This window comes from Saccoglossus kowalevskii, chromosome 1 (genome assembly GCF_978046115.1).
Source record: "Saccoglossus kowalevskii chromosome 1, keSacKowa6.1, whole genome shotgun sequence".
NCBI lineage: Eukaryota > Metazoa > Hemichordata > Enteropneusta > Harrimaniidae > Saccoglossus > Saccoglossus kowalevskii.
The window spans coordinates 1,026,160-1,047,256 of NC_140641.1; the positions used below are offsets into that span (position 1 = coordinate 1,026,160).

The 21,097-nt window shown below is 35.9% G+C and overlaps 1 protein-coding gene across 2 annotated transcripts in view; it reads left to right on the plus strand.

Moving 5' to 3' along the window:
• Positions 1–21,097, plus strand: part of LOC100371347 (cohesin subunit SA-1-like) — a 311,470-nt gene that overhangs the window by 251,476 nt on the left and 38,897 nt on the right. For both annotated transcript variants that reach the window (XM_085498240.1, XM_085498246.1), the window contains exons 21-24: positions 3,675–3,823; positions 7,661–7,792; positions 14,904–15,118; positions 15,241–15,553. In XM_085498240.1, the coding sequence (XP_085354366.1) occupies positions 3,675–3,823; positions 7,661–7,792; positions 14,904–15,118; positions 15,241–15,553 (809 nt within the window). The remainder of the gene's footprint in view (positions 1–3,674; positions 3,824–7,660; positions 7,793–14,903; positions 15,119–15,240; positions 15,554–21,097) is intronic.

Here is a 21,097-nt window from a genome sequence, read left to right on the forward strand (position 1 = left end):
CATTTATTGAAATTGAGTACTTCAGTGTCAAAATTACATCACCATGTCTCGCTTAATCATGCCTGTCGTTTGGAACTATCTATGTGGAAAATTTTTCTAGAATCCTGGAATGGTTTCCATTTATTTCTCAACAGTGAAGTGGTTAATGCATCTGACTTGCAAATTTTCACAGATGCTTCATCAACAATCGGGTTTGGTGGCTATTTTCAAGGACGTTGGTTTAGTGAAGCCTGGCCTATAGAATTGAAGATCGATCACCGTGATGACTTATCTATGGCCCTTCTAGAACTATACCCCATAGTCATAGCTGCAATGTTATGGGGGCCACAATGGTCTCAACAGAGAATTCAATTTAATTGTGACAATCAGGCCACTGTTCAGATAATTCGCAAAGGCAGAGCATCTTCACGTTGTCACGCTATTAATTCTTTAATGAGGCGTCTCACTCTAACATCTATGCAGCACAATTTTATTGTCACAGCTCAGTTTCTCCCAGGTACAGAGAATACAATCGCTGATGCCTTATCTCGATTTCATTTCCAGAAGTTCCGGAGTCGGGCACCCAAGGCTCAAAAGAACAAATCACTGTGTCCACCATATTGCAAAGTGACTCTTATTTAGAACAAGAAATGCACTGCTTGTGGAATTCTGTTGTATCACCAAACACTAGACAAGCATATAGATCTGGTTTGGCTCTTTTTGTTAATTTTGTTAACATGCACCAGATCTCATGTTCAGCTGTTAACTTGCCAGCAATTTCTGAAGAGTTACTTGTACTTTTTGTAACTCATTGTTTCAAACATTTACAATTAAGTGAGTCTACAATTAGACTTTATCTCGCTGGGATACGCTTTAGGTACATTGAAATGGGACAGCCACATCCTTGGCAACACAGCAACGGACTGTTACGGGTAAATCTATTGCTTAGGGCCATCAAACGTTTACAAGGACAGAGTCGGAGAATTCGTCTTCCCTTTACAGCGGATCTTATTTTCCTCATGTATTCTACTTTAAAAGCTGATGTATTTGATCCTTTTACTGATGTCCTCATGCAGTCTGTTATTTTGCTGGCTTTCTTTGGCTTCCTCCGTTGTGGGGAGTTCACCATTAATTCCAATCGTTTTGACAGGTCTGCTCATTTATGCATTGAGGACATCAGTTTTGAGGGTGACACCCAGGCTTTTCTGAGACTCAAATCATCCAAGACTGATCCTTTTCGTAAAGGTGTTTTAATCAAATTTTTCCAAAACCACCGTATGTGCCCTGTGGCTACCATCCTTCAGTACTTGTCCTTAAGACAGGCGATGGTGCCAAAACCAACGTTCGGGGACCCTTTGTTTGTGAGTAAAGATAATCGCCCACTGACTCGGTCAACCTTCCTAACTTACCTGCATAGAATTTTGAGTGTTTTAGGGATTGATTCAAGCAGATACTCTGGTCACTCTTTCCGCATCGGGGCGCTACCTCAGCGGCTACAGCTGGTATTCCTGATCACATGATCAAAACACTTGGGCGCTGGAATTCAGATACTTACTACAGGTATATACATACCTCTGAGGTTACCTCGAGTTCTGCACATGCCTCTTTAATTCAGAGTTTTTAATTAAGTGCACATTGCTTATCTTCCAGTACTGTATGATTTCAGAGGCAGGTGTCAGCTTTTCTTAAAAATTTTTTTTTTTTTCTTCTTATATTTATCTTGGGGGTCATTGCTGCAATTTATTTATCATTGCAGCATTTTGGGGGCTTCGTTTCACTTTCATTTACTCATTTCCCCCCAAGATGGGGAGATGCTATTTACTGGGTATTATTTACAGTTATAACCTGCATTAACCTACCATGCTCGTAGTTTCAGCTCCCGCTGTCTCTACCATTACTGGGGTAGCATCCGCTGCCTCCATCACTAGCGTAGTTACAGCCTCCGCTGTCTCTACCGGTAATTTGCAGCTTCCGCAGCATTTACCAATAACACGGTAACTTCACGTAGTGACAGCCTCCGCAGTCTCTACATTAACAACTGGTAGTTTCCTACCTTCATTTCATCCGCTAACGACTAATACCAGTACATTTTATCAACCAATTGGCATTTTGCAGATTTTTTATGCTTTGTATTTTCTTAGTTCTTTTCTTAGATCATTTATTTTAGTGCAATTTTCATTTGCTTTAAGTAGCTAGCAATCTTTTATTACGATTCTGTTTTAGGGGCCTGCTGTGGGACTAAGTTCTTGCTTTCCGTTTGTGCGGGCTAAGTACGGAGGTGTCCCACAGCGTGCCCCTCTTTTTGCCAAAATAAATTACGTTTTATCATTTACATTGTTTGTGTGGTGTCATAAATGGGAGATTAATGTTTACATTAAGCTGTATTTATGATGCAGCACATTTGCATAATCGCGCGTGCTGTGCATCTCGACCTTCTCTGACCCACCACCAGCCCCATTCACCTCCAGGGGGGCTTCGTTTCACTTTCATTTACTCATTTCCCCCCCAAGATGGGGAGATGCTATTTACTGGGTATTATTTACAGTTATAACCTGCATTAACCTACCATGCTCGTAGTTTCAGCTCCCGCTGTCTCTACCATTACTGGGGTAGCATCCGCTGCCTCCATCACTAGCGTAGTTACAGCCTCCGCTGTCTCTACCGGTAATTTGCAGCTTCCGCAGCATTTACCAATAACACGGTAACTTCACGTAGTGACAGCCTCCGCAGTCTCTACATTAACAACTGGTAGTTTCCTACCTTCATTTCATCCGCTAACGACTAATACCAGTACATTTTATCAACCAATTGGCATTTTGCAGATTTTTTATGCTATGTATTTTCTTAGTTCTTTTCTTAGGTCATTTATTTTAGTGCAATTTTCATTTGCTTTAAGTAGCTAGCAATCTTTTATTACGATTCTGTTTTAGGGGCCTGCTGTGGGACTAAGTTCTTGCTTTCCGTTTGTGCGGGCTAAGTACGGAGGTGTCCCACAGCGTGCCCCTCTTTTTGCCAAAATAAATTACGTTTTTATCATTTACATTGTTTGTGTGGTGTCATAAACAGTAACTTAGACATTATTAGACTAACTAGACTAGAAAAACTAACTGCCCTAATAGTTACCCCTAAAAAAGATGCCTAACTTAGATACTTTTAAAGGATAATATCGGGAAAAAAAGGAACTGTCCCAATAGTTGCCCAGACAACCCTGGCTAACTCAGACATTTTTAGACGATAATATCTGATAACGTTAAAAAGTGCAATGTCACGCATTCCTCTTTAAATCAGTGGGTGGTTCTTTTCAGAAAGTAGAGTTTCTAAGCAAACAGCTTTCAACATCACTCAACAATACATAGAAAAGATGGGAACTAATAAGTCAACATGATAGTTGATGGATGATGATCCTATCGACTAGTACTAAACATCAAAGCCAAGTATTTATACCCATGAGGTGAGGCAAAGTTTACAACAGCATATGCAAAACTATGCTTGGCTCAACAACTCTCAGTCGGGCAGTTATGTCTAGTAAGCACATTTCCCAATTCCCTGCCAAAACATGTACAGAACAATATACTGATATGGCGATGGATTTCACAGAAGAGGTGTTTTGTTGTACTAAAAACAATGTTAATGTGACATGTATAGTTCTTTATATCTATATGGATAGTTATGACATTTTTCAACTTTTTCAACAGCTATTCACAGAAATGAAGGAAGAAGAAGAGTTTGATGAAGACAAAGCATCTCAACAAACTAATGCTATTAAAGAATTAGCAAGACGATTCTCACTCACCTTTGGATTAGATCAAGTTAAAACAAGAGACGCTGTAGCTGCACTACACAAGTAGGTATCATATATTTATATCATATATTTATTGTATTCAATAAATAAATGAATAAATACATCAGTCCATCCACTCTCATTTCTTGGATAATCCTTGGTCAAGTTTTCTCTGTTATGCCTAAGCAGATTTCTCTGTTATGCCTAAGCAGATTTCTCTGTGGTTATGCCTAAGCAGATTTCTCTGTTATGCCTAAGCAGATTTCACTGTTATGCCTAAGCAGATTTCTCTGTTTTACCCAAGCAGATTTCTCTGTTATGCCGAAGCAGATTTCTCTGTTATGTCTAAGCAGATTTCTTTGTTATGCCTAAGCAGATTTCACTGTTATGCCTAAGCAGATTTCGCTGTTGTGCCTAAGCAGATTTCTCTGTTATACCTAAGCAGAATTCTCTAATATGCCTAAGCCGATTTCTCTGTTGTGCCTAAGCAGATTTCTCTGTTATGCCTAAGCAGATTTCTCTGCTATGCCTAAGCAGATTTCTTTGTTATGCCTAAGCAGATTTCTCTGTTATGCCTAAGCAGAATTCTCTGCTATGCCTAAGCAGATTTCTCTGTTATACCTAAGCAGATTTCTCTGCTATGCCTAAGCAGATTTCTCTGTTATACCTAAGCAGATTTCTCTGTTATGCCTAAGCAGATTTCTCTGTTATGCCTAAGCAGATTTCTCTGTTATGCCTAAGCAGATTTCTCTGTTATACCTAAGCAGATTTCTTTGTTATGCCTAAGCAGATTTCTCTGTTATGCCTAAGCAGATTTCTCTGTTATGCCTAAGCAGATTTCTCTGTTATGCCTAAGCAGATTTCTCTGTTATTCCTAAGCAGATTTCTCTGTTATGCCTAAGCAGATTTCTCTGCTATGCCTAAGCAGATTTCTCTGCTATGCCTAAGCAGATTTCTCTGCTATGCCTAAGCAGATTTCTCTGCTATGCCTAAGCAGATTTCTCTGTTATGCCTAAGCAGATTTCTCTGTTATTCCTAAGCAGATTTCTCTGTTATGTCTAAGCAGATTTCTCTGTTATACCTAAGCAGATTTCTCTGTTATGCCGAAGCAGATTTCTCTGTTATACCTAAGCAGATTTCTCTGTTATACCCAAGCAGATTTCTCTGTTATGCCGAAGCAGATTTCTCTGTCATGTCTAAGCAGATTTCTCTGTTATGCCTAAGCAGATTTCTCTGTTATGCCTAAGCAGATTTCTCTGTTATGCCTAAGCAGATTTCTCTGTTATGCCTAAGCAGATTTCACTGTTATGCCTAAGCAGATTTCACTGTTATGCCAAAGCAGATTTCGCTGTTATGCCTAAGCAGATTTCTCTGCTATGCCTAAGCAGATTTCTCTGTTATGCCTAACAGATTTCTCTAATATGCCTAAGCAGATTTCTCTGCTATGCCAAAGCAGATTTCTCTGTTATGCCTAAGCAGATTTCTTTGTTATACCTAAGCAGATTTCTCTGTTATAGATGAGCAGATTTCTCTGTTATACCTAAGCAGATTTCTCTGTTATACCTAAGCAGATTTCTCTGTTATACCTAAGCAGATTTCTCTGTTATACCTAAGCAGATTTCTCTGTTATACCTAAGCAGATTTCTCTAATGTGCCTAAGCAGAATTCTCTGTTATGCCTAAGCAGATTTCTCTGTTATGCCTAACAGATTTCTCTAATATGCCTAAGCAGATTTCTCTGCTAAGCCAAAGCAGATTTCTCTGTTATACCTAAGCAGATTTCTCTGTTATACCTAAGCAGATTTCTCTGTTATACCTAAGCAGATTTCTCTGTTATGCCTAAGCAGATTTCTCTGCTATGCCTAAGCAGATTTCTTTGTTATGCCTAAGCAGATTTCTCTGTTATACCTAAGCAGATTTCTCTAATATGCCTAAGCAGATTTCTCTGTTATGCCTAAGCAGAATTCTCTGCTATGCCTAAGCAGATTTCTCTGTTATGCCTAACAGATTTCTCTAATATGCCTAAGCAGATTTCTCTGCTATGCCAAAGCAGATTTCTCTGTTATACCTAAGCAGATTTCTCTGTTATGCCTAAGCAGATTTCTCTGCTATGCCTAAGCAGATTTCTTTGTTATGCCTAAGCAGATTTCTCTGTTATGCCTAAGCAGAATTCTCTGCTATGCCTAAGCAGATTTCTCTGTTATACCTAAGCAGATTTCTCTGTTATGCCTAAGCAGATTTCTCTGTTATGCCTAAGCAGATTTCTCTGTTATGCCTAAGCAGATTTCTCTGTTATACCTAAGCAGAATTCTCTAATATGCCTAAGCAGATTTCTTTGTTATGCCTAAGCAGATTTCTCTGTTATGCCTAAGCAGATTTCTCTGTTATGCCTAAGCAGATTTCTCTGTTATTCCTAAGCAGATTTCTCTGTTATGCCTAAGCAGATTTCTCTGCTATGCCTAAGCAGATTTCTCTGCTATGCCTAAGCAGATTTCTCTGCTATGCCTAAGCAGATTTCTCTGCTATGCCTAAGCAGATTTCTCTGTTATGCCTAAGCAGATTTCTCTGTTATGCCTAAGCAGATTTCTCTGTTATGCCTAAGCAGATTTCTCTGTTATTCCTAAGCAGATTTCTCTGTTATGTCTAAGCAGATTTCTCTGTTATACCTAAGCAGATTTCTCTGTTATGCCGAAGCAGATTTCTCTGTTATACCTAAGCAGATTTCTCTGTTATACCCAAGCAGATTTCTCTGTTATGCCGAAGCAGATTTCTCTGTCATGTCTAAGCAGATTTCTCTGTTATGCCTAAGCAGATTTCTCTGTTATGCCTAAGCAGATTTCACTGTTATGCCAAAGCAGATTTCGCTGTTATGCCTAAGCAGATTTCTCTGATATGGCTAAGCAGATTTCTCTGTTATACCTAAGCAGATTTCTCTGTTATGCCGAAGCAGATTTCTCTGTTATACCTAAGCAGATTTCTCTGTTATACCCAAGCAGATTTCTCTGTTATGCCGAAGCAGATTTCTCTGTCATGTCTAAGCAGATTTCTCTGTTATGCCTAAGCAGATTTCTCTGTTATGCCTAAGCAGATTTCACTGTTATGCCAAAGCAGATTTCGCTGTTATGCCTAAGCAGATTTCTCTGTTATGCCTAAGCAGATTTCTCTGTTATGCCTAAGCAGATTTCTCTGCTATGCCTAAGCAGATTTCTCTGCTATGCCTAAGCAGATTTCTCTGCTATGCCTAAGCAGATTTCTTTGTTATGCCTAAGCAGAATTCTCTATTATGCCTAAGCAGATTTTTCTGTTATACCTAAGCAGAATTCTCTAATATACCTAAGCAGATTTCTCTGTTATTCCTAAGCAGATTTCTCTGCTATAGATAAGCAGATTTCTCTGTTATTCCTAAGCAGATTTCTCTGCTATAGATAAGCAGATTTCTCTAACATGTTTAAGCAGATTTCTCTAACATGCCTATAGCTCTGGGGCCGAATTGTTTAATATAAATGGCCACAACAGCCATTTTGGCAATTGCTAGTGGTGCATATTTTAGATCCAATTGAAGGCCTTTCATTCTCACTTGATACCAGAATTAGAATACTGATTGTAATATTCTTGATATCTTACAACCCCTTTCAAGACTATTGTATTTAGGCTATAATGGATTAAAATAGCAATAAAATAAAAAGATTGAGCCAGCACTCTTCCAGAAATATGACCTGCCCTTCAAAAGATTTCATTTGCTTGTTTTAACACTTGAAAACAATGTTAGCCATGCAGCTAGACTTCTTTTTGCTCAGCTCTAACAAAAGACTTACACTGGAGTCTCTACTCAAACTCGTGCTACTCTGGATCGAATACCAGTTTTAACATGAATCATTCAACTTGTGTTACTTGTTTTTAGGGAAGGTATAGTGTTTTGTTTGACACCAATTGAAAACCCAAGAGACTTAGAAGGACCACCACCCAACATTGCATATCTAGAAATATTGAGTGAATTCAGCAGTAAACTGATGAGACAAGATAAAAAGACTGTGTAAGTATTTGTGTCATAACAACTAATTATATACCCTATATATAAAGTATGTTTTTGAAATGCAGTTCCTCACCCCCTTGGCTATTTTCACAGATTTTTCATCGCCGGAGCGATTTACGTCCCAAATTTTGGTTTTTTGGGTGTCTCTAATAAATACCCTATCTAACCGCTGGACTGAATTAGCTAAATTATGAACAATTCATAGAAGATTGGGCGAAAATCGGTCGTTTTTGGCCTCAACGTTTTTTTGCTCGGAACGCAAGGGCGATAAAACTCGATTTTCAAGAACGCAGGTCGCTCGAATCGGACGGTTTCTATTGTTTCGAGTCTGTTGTGTGTCTAGAAACATAACAACTTTGTTTTTTGGTGAATATAGAACATGCTCTGTTCCAATAAAGGATTTTGATATGCAAATTGAACAATTTTAATAGTTCCTTATTGTGACATCTCCCATATAAACAGTCCTCTACTCCCCAGAATTTGACAATGGTACTAGCCCAGAATTGACTTTCTGTTCAGCGCGTCTTTGATTGTAGCAATGTTTACGCCACTGTACGAAAATACGCACACTCGCGAATTTGACAACATTCACTTGAGCGTTTTAAGATAGTGGGAATAGAAGCAAATAGATGGAAATGCCAGTTACGTCACTCATGAAGATTGATGAATCGATTGCTGGCCTGGATAGATGTATTTAGTGTTCATTTCTATGCAATATGTCTACACCTGCGATTCTCAATTTCGATGTGTAAAATCATATCGCTGCTGTGGACGGCGACGGCTGACAGTTTGTTTTGGTTCTGCGGCTCTTTTGGCATGGGCAACTGATTTTTAGGTTTTGTTTTTTTAATATTCTGACGTTCACTTGGTCGTATTTTGTATATACCCCTCAGACACTGACAACAAGTAAGTAAACAGGCCGGAACATAGTCAGCATGCCAGTGGGACTCTGAAGGCCCCAGAGAAATCGTCATCTTACAGCATTAATGAACGAAATTTACATTACAACTCATGCTTCCGAACAATCTGATATTTATGCTGGATAACAAAGTATACAAGTACTGTCTACAATATACTGCATAACATACCTATTTAACCGTTGTTGATTTTTGTACAAAATTCCAAGAACACAAAACAAACAACTGACAACAGTCGACAAAACAAAAACACAACACAGTCACTGTAGCCACACCAGTAGGAAAAAGATACTGTGGAACTCATTGCAAATGTAAATACAAAATAAATGTCAGTGAATACAATCACTGGACAAGTTCACAGCCTCTAATATTGCAAAACCGTTAGATGTGTACTGAACTTTAAATCTCATCAGGATTTCCACATGAAGTTACACAGATAGAAAAAATATGCAATATGAATACAAGGAAAAATAATGCTTTTTTGTCAAGGCTATATACTAAAATCACTTATTTTGGGGTATTTTTGTGAGTGTGCATGTATGCATTACAATTATCAAAACTTAAAATGTAATCATAGTACAAATGTAAAGTAAACAAAATTATCGAGTGATTTTGGATTTGTTGGAAAAGTAGCCAAAATGCTGTGACATGGTCCAATTGGTAGTAGGGAATTACCATGCCAGTTTATAAAACAAGCCGGTAGGCTGGTTGGCATCCGCTTCGCTCAAAAACAAGTAACATAATGTTTTCGGCTGTTGCCATGGTAGGACATGAACGTGAAGCTAAGGTCAGTTTATAACTAAAACCGTATACAAGGTTTGCAAAAAAAACGCTCAGTCTTTAGAAGTCACTTTATTTTATTGCTAGGACATATTCTGCTATTAAATTTATTATTTCCAACCGTTTTGCGATAGTATTTTCTAGATTGAAGCATGGAGGTAAAAAGCTCCATGATTGAAGGCAGCCTTTACAGTTCATTCATAGTCCTATGTCCTATGACATCTATGTACCAAATTTCATTGAAATGTGATGATTACTACTTGAAATAATAAAAGCTGAAAATTAATTAATTATGCAAATTAGGTAATTAATATCTACTGATATTACCCTAAAACCTATCAGGTCTGTGCAGTGTCCTATGACATCTATGTACCAAATTTCATTGAAATGTGATGATTACTACTTGAAATAATAAAAGCTGAAAATTAATTAATTATGCAAATTAGGTAATTAATATCTACTGATATTACCCTAAAAACTATCAGGTCTGTGCAGTGTCATATGATATCTATGTACCAAGTTTTATTGAAATGTGATGATAACTACTTGAAATATCAAAAACTGAAAATTAATCAATTATGCAAATTAGGTAATTAATATATACTGATATTACCCTAAAACCTATCAGGTCTGTGCAGTGTCCTATGACATCTATGTACCAAATTTCATTGAAATGTGATGATTACTACTTGAAATAATAAAAGCTGAAAATTAATTAATTATGCAAACTAGGTAATTAATATATACTGATATTACCCTAAAACCTATCAGGTCTGTGCAGTGTCCTATGACATCTATGTACCAAATTGCATTGAAATGTGATGATTACTACTTGAAATATCAAAAGCTGAAAATTAATTAATTATGCAAATTAGGTAATTAATATATACTGATATTACCCTAAAACCTATCAGGTCTGTGCAGTGTCCTATGACATCTATGTACCAAATTTCATTGAAATGTGATGATTACTACTTGAAATAATAAAAGCTGAAAATTAATTAATTATGCAAATTAGGTAATTAATATATACTGATATTACCCTAAAACCTATCAGGTCTGTGCAGTGTCCTATGACATCTATGTACCAAATTGCATTGAAATGTGATGATTACTACTTGAAATATCAAAAGCTGAAAATTAATTAATTATGCAAATTAGGTAATTAATATATACTGATATTACCCTAAAACCTATCAGGTCTGTGCAGTGTCCTATGACATCTATGTACCAAATTTCATTGAAATGTGATGATTACTACTTGAAATAATAAAAGCTGAAAATTAATTAATTATGCAAATTAGGTAATTAATATCTACTGATATTACCCTAAAACCTATCAGGTCTGTGCAGTGTCCTATGACATCTATGTACCAAATTTCATTGAAATGTGATGATTACTACTTGAAATAATAAAAGCTGAAAATTAATTAATTATGCAAATTAGGTAATTAATATCTACTGATATTACCCTAAAAACTATCAGGTCTGTGCAGTGTCATATGATATCTATGTACCAAGTTTTATTGAAATGTGATGATAACTACTTGAAATATCAAAAACTGAAAATTAATCAATTATGCAAATTAGGTAATTAATATATACTGATATTACCCTAAAACCTATCAGGTCTGTGCAGTGTCCTATGACATCTATGTACCAAATTTCATTGAAATGTGATGATTACTACTTGAAATAATAAAAGCTGAAAATTAATTAATTATGCAAATTAGGTAATTAATATATACTGATATTACCCTAAAACCTATCAGGTCTGTGCAGTGTCCTATGACATCTATGTACCAAATTGCATTGAAATGTGATGATTACTACTTGAAATATCAAAAGCTGAAAATTAATTAATTATGCAAATTAGGTAATTAATATATACTGATATTACCCTAAAACCTATCAGGTCTGTGCAGTGTCCTATGACATCTATGTACCAAATTTCATTGAAATGTGATGATTACTACTTGAAATAATAAAAGCTGAAAATTAATTAATTATGCAAATTAGGTAATTAATATATACTGATATTACCCTAAAACCTATCAGGTCTGTGCAGTGTCCTATGACATCTATGTACCAAATTTCATTGAAATGTGATGATTACTACTTGAAATATCAAAAGCTGAAAATTAATTAATTATGCAAATTAGGTAATTAATATATACTGATATTACCCTAAAACCTATCAGGTCTGTGCAGTGTCCTATGACATCTATGTACCAAATTTCATTGAAATGTGATGATTACTACTTGAAATAATAAAAGCTGAAAATTAATTAATTATGCAAATTAGGTAATTAATATATACTGATATTACCCTAAAAACTATCAGGTCTGTGCCGTGTCCTATGACATGTATGTACCAAGTTTCATTGAAATGTGACAATTACTACTTGAAAAATCAAAAGCTGAAAATTAAATAATTATGCAAATTAGGTAATTAATATATACTGATATTACCCTAAAACCTATCAGGTCTGTGCAGTGTCCTATGACACCTATGTACCAAATTTCATTGAATATGCAAATTAGGTAATTAATATGTACTCATATTACCCTAAAAACTATCAGGTTTGTGCATTGTCCTATGACATCTATGTACCAAATTTCCTTGAAATGTGATGATTACTACTTGAAATAATAAAAGCTGAAAATTAATTAATTATGCAAATTAGGTAATTAATATGTACTGATATTACCCTAAAAACTATCAGGTCTGTGCATTGTCCTATGACATCTGTGTACCAAGTTTTATTGAAATGTGATTAGTATTTGAGACGTCAGTGGAAAAGCCGAAAATTGATTAATCATTATGCAAATTAGGTAATTAATATTTACCCAAAACTAATCAAATCTGCGCAATAGTTAGGAGCATCTATGTGCCAAGTTTCATCAAAAATCAATGTATGGTTCTTAAGATATCAGTGGAACAGACACACGCACACAGACAGACACACTATAAACTGCAAAGACTCCCTTTTTGTGTTTCGCACACGGGAGTCAAAAACACGATCATATGAACACTGCTATTTATAATAATATAAAGACTGGTAGGGGATAATAAATTTGGGGCGAAAGTATTCAAAAATCAGTTTTTAGCTTCGCTGTCGACTTTGTTGAGCGGAGCTTATCATATGAGTGATTGTCCGTCGTCGTCCATGTCAATGTTTTACTTTTTGACTTCTTCTTGAAAACTACAAGCCTGAATGCTTTGATACTTGGTGTATATGTACCTTGGGTAGACCTCTCTTAGGTTTGTTCATTTCATGTTGATATCTTCAATTCTCTAATTTTGGTGAATATTTTTGTAATTTGGGGTAAAAAGTGATATTTTCGACTTCTTGTTAAAAACCGCAAGTTCGATTGCTTTTATATTACGTATATAGGTACTACATGTGATGATGTGGACCTCTTTCAGATTTGTTAATTTTGTTGTGAAATCTTCAATTATTTAATTTTGATGATTATTTTTGTCATTTTTGGTGAAAAGTTATATTTTTGACTTCTTGTTGTAAACCGCAAGTCCGATTGCTTTTATATTACAAATATACGTACTACGTGTGGACTTCTTTCAGTTTTGTCTCGTTGCTTTTTATATATATATTGTTCATTTCTAATGATATCTTTAGTTCTTTAATTGTAATGTGCATTGCTAACAGCGGAGCTATCTCAGCCGAGAGGCTGCTTGTTTGGCTGTTGCCATGGAAATGGTGGGCCAGAATTTGTTTTCTGATTTTACAACCTAACTAGAGTGAAGGTATGACTTGCCTGCCAAGTTTGAACCAAACGGCCCAATAATAAATTCAAATAGTAGGAGGGGATACATTTGGCACGAAGCTATCCAGTTTTTTGGCTGTTACTATGGCAACAATGGGCCAATTTTTTTCTTCAGATTTTACCTAATAACTAGGGTGATGGTGTGACCTGCCTGCCAAGTTTGAGGGAAATAGGCCAAGCCAAAAAAATCACAGATAAATTAATGTGTGAAAACACTGGAAACGACACACAAAATTGAGTTTAAGGGCAATCCTAGTGGAACGGATCGTCAATAGTGAACAAAAATGTTCGTAAATATTACTGACCGCAAAAGACGCTCATCGCGAAGTGTCTTGTTTTAATGTTTTAATGAATCAGATCTTGCATGTAATCCTATTTAACCATTATTTTGGAGGCAGTAGTTGTATAATGACTAGCAATGACTAAGGGTATGGCTTATTTGGAAAAAATAAAATAACATATCAGAAACACTAAATTTGTAAAATATTGCCTTTGCATATGTCCATAATTTACAGTATGTCCAATTTTAAGAGCTTATATTCCTTTCACCACCAGTTCTCTCTTTTCATCACAAATTCAAAAAGTAGTCTTGTTTATAGTCTGCACTTTCTTTCACAAGATTAGGGAAAGATAGCCAAATTTTTGGGGTAAAAATTTTGTCTATTGGCTCCAATGGGATTCATTTCTAGAAATATTGTAGAATATAAGAGGAAAAAATGCAGACAAATTTGGGCGAGAAAGTCTGGTGGTGAAAAAGTCAAGATTTATGTGCTGAATATGAAAATCCCTTGGGTTAAAAATGCTTTTTTTGGACCAAATTTGCACCTTACCGTACATGTACATTGCCATGGTTAGAAGAATACAAGTCTTTATCTGAGTCTAAACTAAGAAGATCAGTCATTTCTTAGTCTGTACTAAGCATTCATACATATTTTTTTTTAGTATTTAGAAGATCAGTCATTTCTTAGTTTGTACTAAGCATTCATACATATATTTTTTTAGTATTTAGAAGATCAGTCATTTCTTAGTTTGTACTAAGCATTCATACATATTTTTTTTTAGTATTTAGAAGATCAGTCATTTCTTAGTTTGTACTAAGCATTCATACATATTTTTTTTTAGTATTTAGAAGATCAGTCATTTCTTAGTTTGTACTAAGCATTCATACATATTTTTTTTAGTATTTAGAAGATCAGTCATTTCTTAGTTTGTACTAAGCATTCATACATATTTTTTTTTAGTATTTAGAAGATCAGTCATTTCTTAGTCTGTACTAAGCATTCATACATATTTTTTTTTAGTATTTAGAAGATCAGTCATTTCTTAGTTTGTACTAAGCATTCATACATATTTTTTTTTAGTATTTAGAAGATCAGTCATTTCTTAGTCTGTACTAAGCATTCATACATATTTTTTTTTAGTATTTAGAAGATCAGTCATTTCTTAGTTTGTACTAAGCATTCATACATATTTTTTTTTAGTATTTAGAAGATCAGTCATTTCTTAGTCTGTACTAAGCATTCATACATATTCTTTTAGTATTTTAGTATAGTTTTTAGACAAAAACATCTATAGTCAAGATGTCAAAACTCTTGTTAAAGTTCTGGTAAATTTACAATGTACAGGTTAAACTACCTTGATAAAAACCTGAAGGAAGGAATGATAGACCATGAGGGAGACAAATGGCAGCCATTGAAAACTTATAGAAATAGTTTACTTCAGCTAGATGTAGGAGATCAAGGTAGAGCTACAACTAGAGGTGGCAAGGTTGGTAGAGGACATAGATTGAAACCCGCTGGAGCTAAACGTAAATTACCTATGGCACCTCCTTCTACTGAGGGTAAGTGTTCAATTAGCTGTCAATATTATTGTACTGAGGGTAATTATTAACCTGGCTGTCAAAAATATTTCACCAGCCATCACTGTTGCCATGACGTTCACATGTAGTGTATTATCTTCCAGATGAAGAAAGTAGTGACAGCCAATGGCAAGCCAAAGAACACATGATTGCACAGAGACAACAACAATTGCAGCAACACCAACAACAATTGCAGCAGCAGCACCAGCATCACTTGCAGCAACAACAACAACAGCATCACCAACTTCAGCAACAAGAGCTACAGCACAGAGCACAGCAAGTTGAGCATCATCAAGGAGCACAGCAAATTTTAGAAGCAATGGCTGGTGGTTCTGTGAGTAAAAGAAGACGGATTGAAGAAGAAGTTAGTTCTGAACGTGGAGATGAATCTTCACAAGGATCAGAAAAAGATTTTGAGTAAGTAGTGATAAACCCTTCTGCTCAACCCAGAATATTCCACTTGTATCGATGCTATTCTGAGAATATTCCAGAAAATAAACAAAGCTATTCAGTTCAGTTTCAGTCGTTATAATCTTCATTGGTCAATGGTCAAATTATGGCAATTTTTTGTACCATGATTGGTTTCACCCCAGGTGCATGATGTCATCTTTAGCTCCACTGTTACTGATTGTTATCTATTGTTTGGTGTTGCCTATCTATATCAAACTCAACTTATACAATTTCAACTTCTCCCTGAAATTTGCAAGTCTGATTGCTTTGATACTTGGTATATATGTACTTCAGGTATACCCCTTTCAGATTTCTTAATTTCTAATTTTGATAAATATTTTTGACTTTTCTTTAAAAATCATTATATTTTTGTATATGAAGCTGGTCTCATCTAAGATTTGTTCAGTTCAAAACTATAAGTTTTTCAAATCATGCTTTAATACACTTTTATCTGTCATATTACCTACATGTTTACAGTGCATATGCTTCAATACCTTAAATTAATACACTGTTATCTGTCATATTACCTGTGTTTACAGTGTACATGCTTCAATACCTTAAATTAATACACTGTTATCTGTCATATTACCTGTGTTTACAGTGTACATGCTTCAATACCTTAAATTAATACACTGTTATCTGTCATATTACCTGTGTTTACAGTGCACATGCTTCAATACCTTAAATTAATACACTTTTATCTGTCATATTACCGTACTTTCCTGATCAGTGGCCTCAACATGTAAAATCAGGGAAAGTAAGGGATGGGCTTATATACAAGGACAACATCAGGAAAGATGATTTAACACTGTAATCATCTAACCATCCACGATCAAAATTACATGTTTCGTTCACCATGCCTTGGGTGAATATTATGTCTTTTTCAAGAAAAAAAATGAGAAATGATGAAGAAACTTGGTCATTGAAATACACACATTCTGGGATGAGAATTTTCCGCGGATTTCTAAGCCCCGGGGATCGATTTTCTGAAATATCTAAATCCGAAGAGAAAATTTTAGAGGGGGGTAAGAAAACAAATCTTGTTCATTCACCGGAAGTGAACACGCTGTCGGGTCATTGTTGTCGGCTGCAAGAGGCCTGTTTTCAGTGTATGGTCGAAGGGGGACAACTCGCGGTCTCTAATGCGGAATGTTCGCGACTATTTTCATCAGTGCAATAGTAAAATCCGAAGTGGTTTTGAAGTGTTCAAAGTAATATGTAACGATTAACATGATTGGCTGGGTTTACTCTGAGGGGCCAATCATTGAAGAGCTTTCATTTTTTTCTTTTCACCAACGGCGCTATTTTTGTTAGCTGCGTTGGATCGTTGTTTCAAGTTTCATGCAGTGATAATGGTGAAATTAACCAAAAGACAACGAGTCAGCTGTGCGAGAGATCGATAAAAACATTAGGAACAAATTTCGTTGGGCATGGCCTGGGGGCATGGCTTGACAAGGAAGTGACTTTGACCGTGCGAATCAGGAAGAAAAATGAAGTGGTAACTGAACAAGCTGGTTAGCGATCCGCTTTGCTCAAAAAACAAGCAACATGTTTTCGGCTGTTTCCATGGTAGGACATGAACGGGAAACTAACGTCAGCTTATAACTAAATGGGCCCCGTATACGAAGTTTGCAAAAAAAACATTCAGTCTTATAGAAGTCACTTAGTTTATTACTAGGACGTATTCTTCTGTTACATCATTTATTATTTCCAACCGTTTTGCGATAGTATTTTCTAGAATGAAGGCAGCATTTACAGTTCATTCAAAGTTGCGTTGTGATTACGTCAATACAGTGTAACAATGTAGGCGCCGGTGATCTTTTACCAGTGCGCAACGTAGCCAAAATAAAAAGCATGATCATTTGAACACTGCTATTACAAGACTGGTAGGAGGTAATAAATTTGGGGCGATAGTATTCAAAAATCAGTTTTTGGCTGCTATTATGGCAGTGGCAAGTATCAACAAAATCAGTCAAGCCAAAAAAGTTACAGAGGAGTTAAAAGCCGTTTCTGGTGAAAAGTTACCCCAACTTTGAGGTCAATTTTCTCTGTAATGAAAATATACAGTAAATGTTTGCCCACACTCAAGCTGAGTAGAATGAGCTGTATGTCCATGCATTTTAATCCTACAATTGGCGCTTTTTGGTACTTTTTGGTTGTTGCCATGGAAACGGTGGGCCAAAATTTGTTTTCAGATTTTACAACTTAACTAGGCTGAAAATTAAAATTCGTATTCTTGCACATTTTATTACCTTGCCCTTACCATCAAAAATGGAATGGAAAGGTATATTAAGGGAAAAATTTCTGTCTGGCGTTGGCGTTGTCGTTGTCTTTAATAATTGTTATTGTGTGCACAATAACTTTACTAATTCTATTCCAAACTTCATCAAACTTGGTCACCTTATTCATCAGTATAAAGTCTTCCCTGAGTATGAACAACAGATGTCCTGTATGAAAATATCATGCAAAAATTTAGAAAATCTGATAAAATATTTTGACTGTTTCTACTTGACTGATCACTGGTGATACACATTCAAAGGTCACTGATCTCAGTGGAAATATGCATTGTTGTATGTGTTCAATGAAGCAAATCATTTATCTTGTAATAATATGTTGGTAATGTATCTCCCAAATCCCATGGGAATACTAGACTGGGTTTCAAAACCAACTCATGAATAGAGTTTTTGCACAGTCTGATACACATTTGCAAACCTACCAATAAAATCTTTACAGAAAACAAGATGTCCGAAAATCAGTATAAGCACCCCTATGAATTGGGTGCCAAACTTTGATCAAGATCTGAAGCTAATAAAAAATCTGTTTAGTCCAAAATTATCAAATCAAATACAATACATAAAAAATATATAAAAAGCAAAATGTTGCATCCACATTTTGAAAAGAAAATTGTACTAAAATATATGTATTGTGTATTTGACAAACAGTTCATTCAACAAGTGAAAATTCACAGGACTTTGTTTCAGCAATTAGAACAGAATGATAGAGCTTTTATAATACTATTTAAAAATGCACTTCAAAAACAAAGATTGCAGTGTTTGAAGATGTGAATTCTCAGGAGGCAACAGTATTGTTGGCTGGACACCAGGTCTCATGCCACTAATTAACCAATGGCTGCTCGTAGCCCTCAATTTAAATGCCCAGCAAGAACCAATGAAATTTTTTAAATATTATTTTTCTCAGGTGCTCCCTGTTTGTGGGCGTAATCACCTGGGTCAGAGGTGAGACCAACATGTGGTCTTTTGTTTACTACTTAGCGGCTGTGTACCTGTGGGTTTATTCTGTGTGTTAATGGATGTTCTAATCTTGGTGTTTTTCCAGTGATTTCTCTTGGTGCAATCCAAATACAGTAGGTGTGTCTTGTTTACCTGAGATTTGCAAGAGTTTGAGCTGGCCAACATGTTAGTTTTTTTCATATGGTTGATTACTGGCATGTTGATTTCCCATTTTTGAGCCATATTTTCAACTTTCTTTGTCATTTTCATATAGCAATCTCGTCATATGTTAACATTGTTGTCTATGGAAATTCAATTAGTGGTATGAGCCCTGAAGTAACAGTTTGCCTAGGACCACCTGAGGTTGTTGTTTTAACCATAATTATGGCTCTATTCACTGGAATTTGGCAGATCTCATCTTACATAACCAAAGTTTACTTTGACCTAATTATTATAAGTTTTGACCTCTCCTGACCTTGCATAGATCTGATAATTATGAGGTTGTGTGTTCAAGCACACATTTCATGAGATCAGCTCCATTGATTTAGCAGGTATAGTGCAAAGTAACTGGGAATCTTTTTTATTTTTATTTTACCACTTTTCTTGCTTTGTATTCAACTATTTAGACACAGTGGGGTAATTTTTTATCCAGAAATGTTATATTTTGCTATGCGTTTCACCCATTTCTGTCAATCTCTTATATCTTGGTTGAAGATTTTGAAAATTTGTAATTCGGTATATTTTTTGCCCTAATCCATGTATGTATGGGGGTCTAAAAACTAACTCTGCGACGCGATTGTGCGACTCACCGAATGTCGATTATTGCACTCTGCGACAGGATCGCAGTGTCACTCTGCGAAAAGCACGATTCCTATTGGTTGGTGGGTCGAACAGCGCGAATCCCAATGGTCGATGTTCACTGCATGACTTATAAAAAATTAAGTTTTAAACAGTACGGTAAAAAAAAGTGTGTAAACACTATGTACCGGCGACATGCCGCACTGTTCGGTGATCGGCAAGCACATGGAAGACAAATTGTGGGACCAAACAAATGACACATGGTTTACGGTGATTGGACACATCACACCGCTGGCTAAAAAAATTAAATAGTGTAACGTGCACGTTGGTCTTGGCTGCCTATTTACGGTGTAATGTTATCGCCATCTTGGAGTAGTAAGGCTTTGTCCTGACATGGAAGGTATCCGTTAGTACCTTCCATGGTCCTGACGACTATGCTCATTAGCATAGGCGGCAGCTTCAAAGCGAGTGGAACACGAAGTACTTTTCACGCGTTCTGCAATGAATGTTGTACGTCAGCTTTGACTTTGTTGAGTGCATCAGGGGGAAAATTTGCATGCAGTGAAAAAAAAAATCATTCACGATGTGCAACGTTTTGCCATGACAGCAGTTGTTTGCAATCGTCTGCCTTCGTTTAGATCATAAACAGACTCCAAACTTGTGGTCTACGATCGATTAGCTGGTATTTTTACCAGAAATGAAATACGTTGTAACAGTTGTGAAAAGTAAACAAAAACGGCGTTGGTTTGTGGTATGAATGGAATTATTTTTGTATCATAATTTTCGAAGTCAGTATTACTGAGAATTATGGTTTATTTTTGACTCCCATGTGCGAAGCACAAAATGGGAGTCTTTGCAGTTAGTGTGTCTGTATGTGTGTATGTGTGTGTGTATGTGTGTATGTGTGTCCGACTGTTCCACTGCTATCTCAAGAACCATACATCGGTTTTTGATGAAACTTGGTGCATAGATGCTCTGGGCCAATGCGCAGATTTGATTAGGTTTTGGTAAAAATCCATGCTCGTTAATTACCTAATTTGCATGATAATTAGCTAATTTTTAGCTGTTCTATGACTGTTCCACTGATATCTAAAGAACCACTCATTGGATTTTGATGAAACTTGGTACATAGATGCTCTGAACATATGCGCAGATTTGATTAATTTTTGGTAAAAATTCGTGCATATTAATTACCTAATTTGCATGATAATTAGCTATTTTTTAGTGGTTCCATGACTGTTCCACTGATATCTAAACAACCACTCATTGGATTTTGATGAAACTTGGTACATAGATGCTCTGAACTAATGCTAGGTTTTGATTAGTTTTTGGTAATAATCCGTGGATACTAATTACCTAATTTGCATAATGATTAGTCAATTTTCGGTTTTTCCACTGATATCTCAAGTACTAATCATCGCATTTCAATGAAACTTGGTACATAGATCCTTTAGGACTATGCAGAGACCTGATTAGTTTTAGG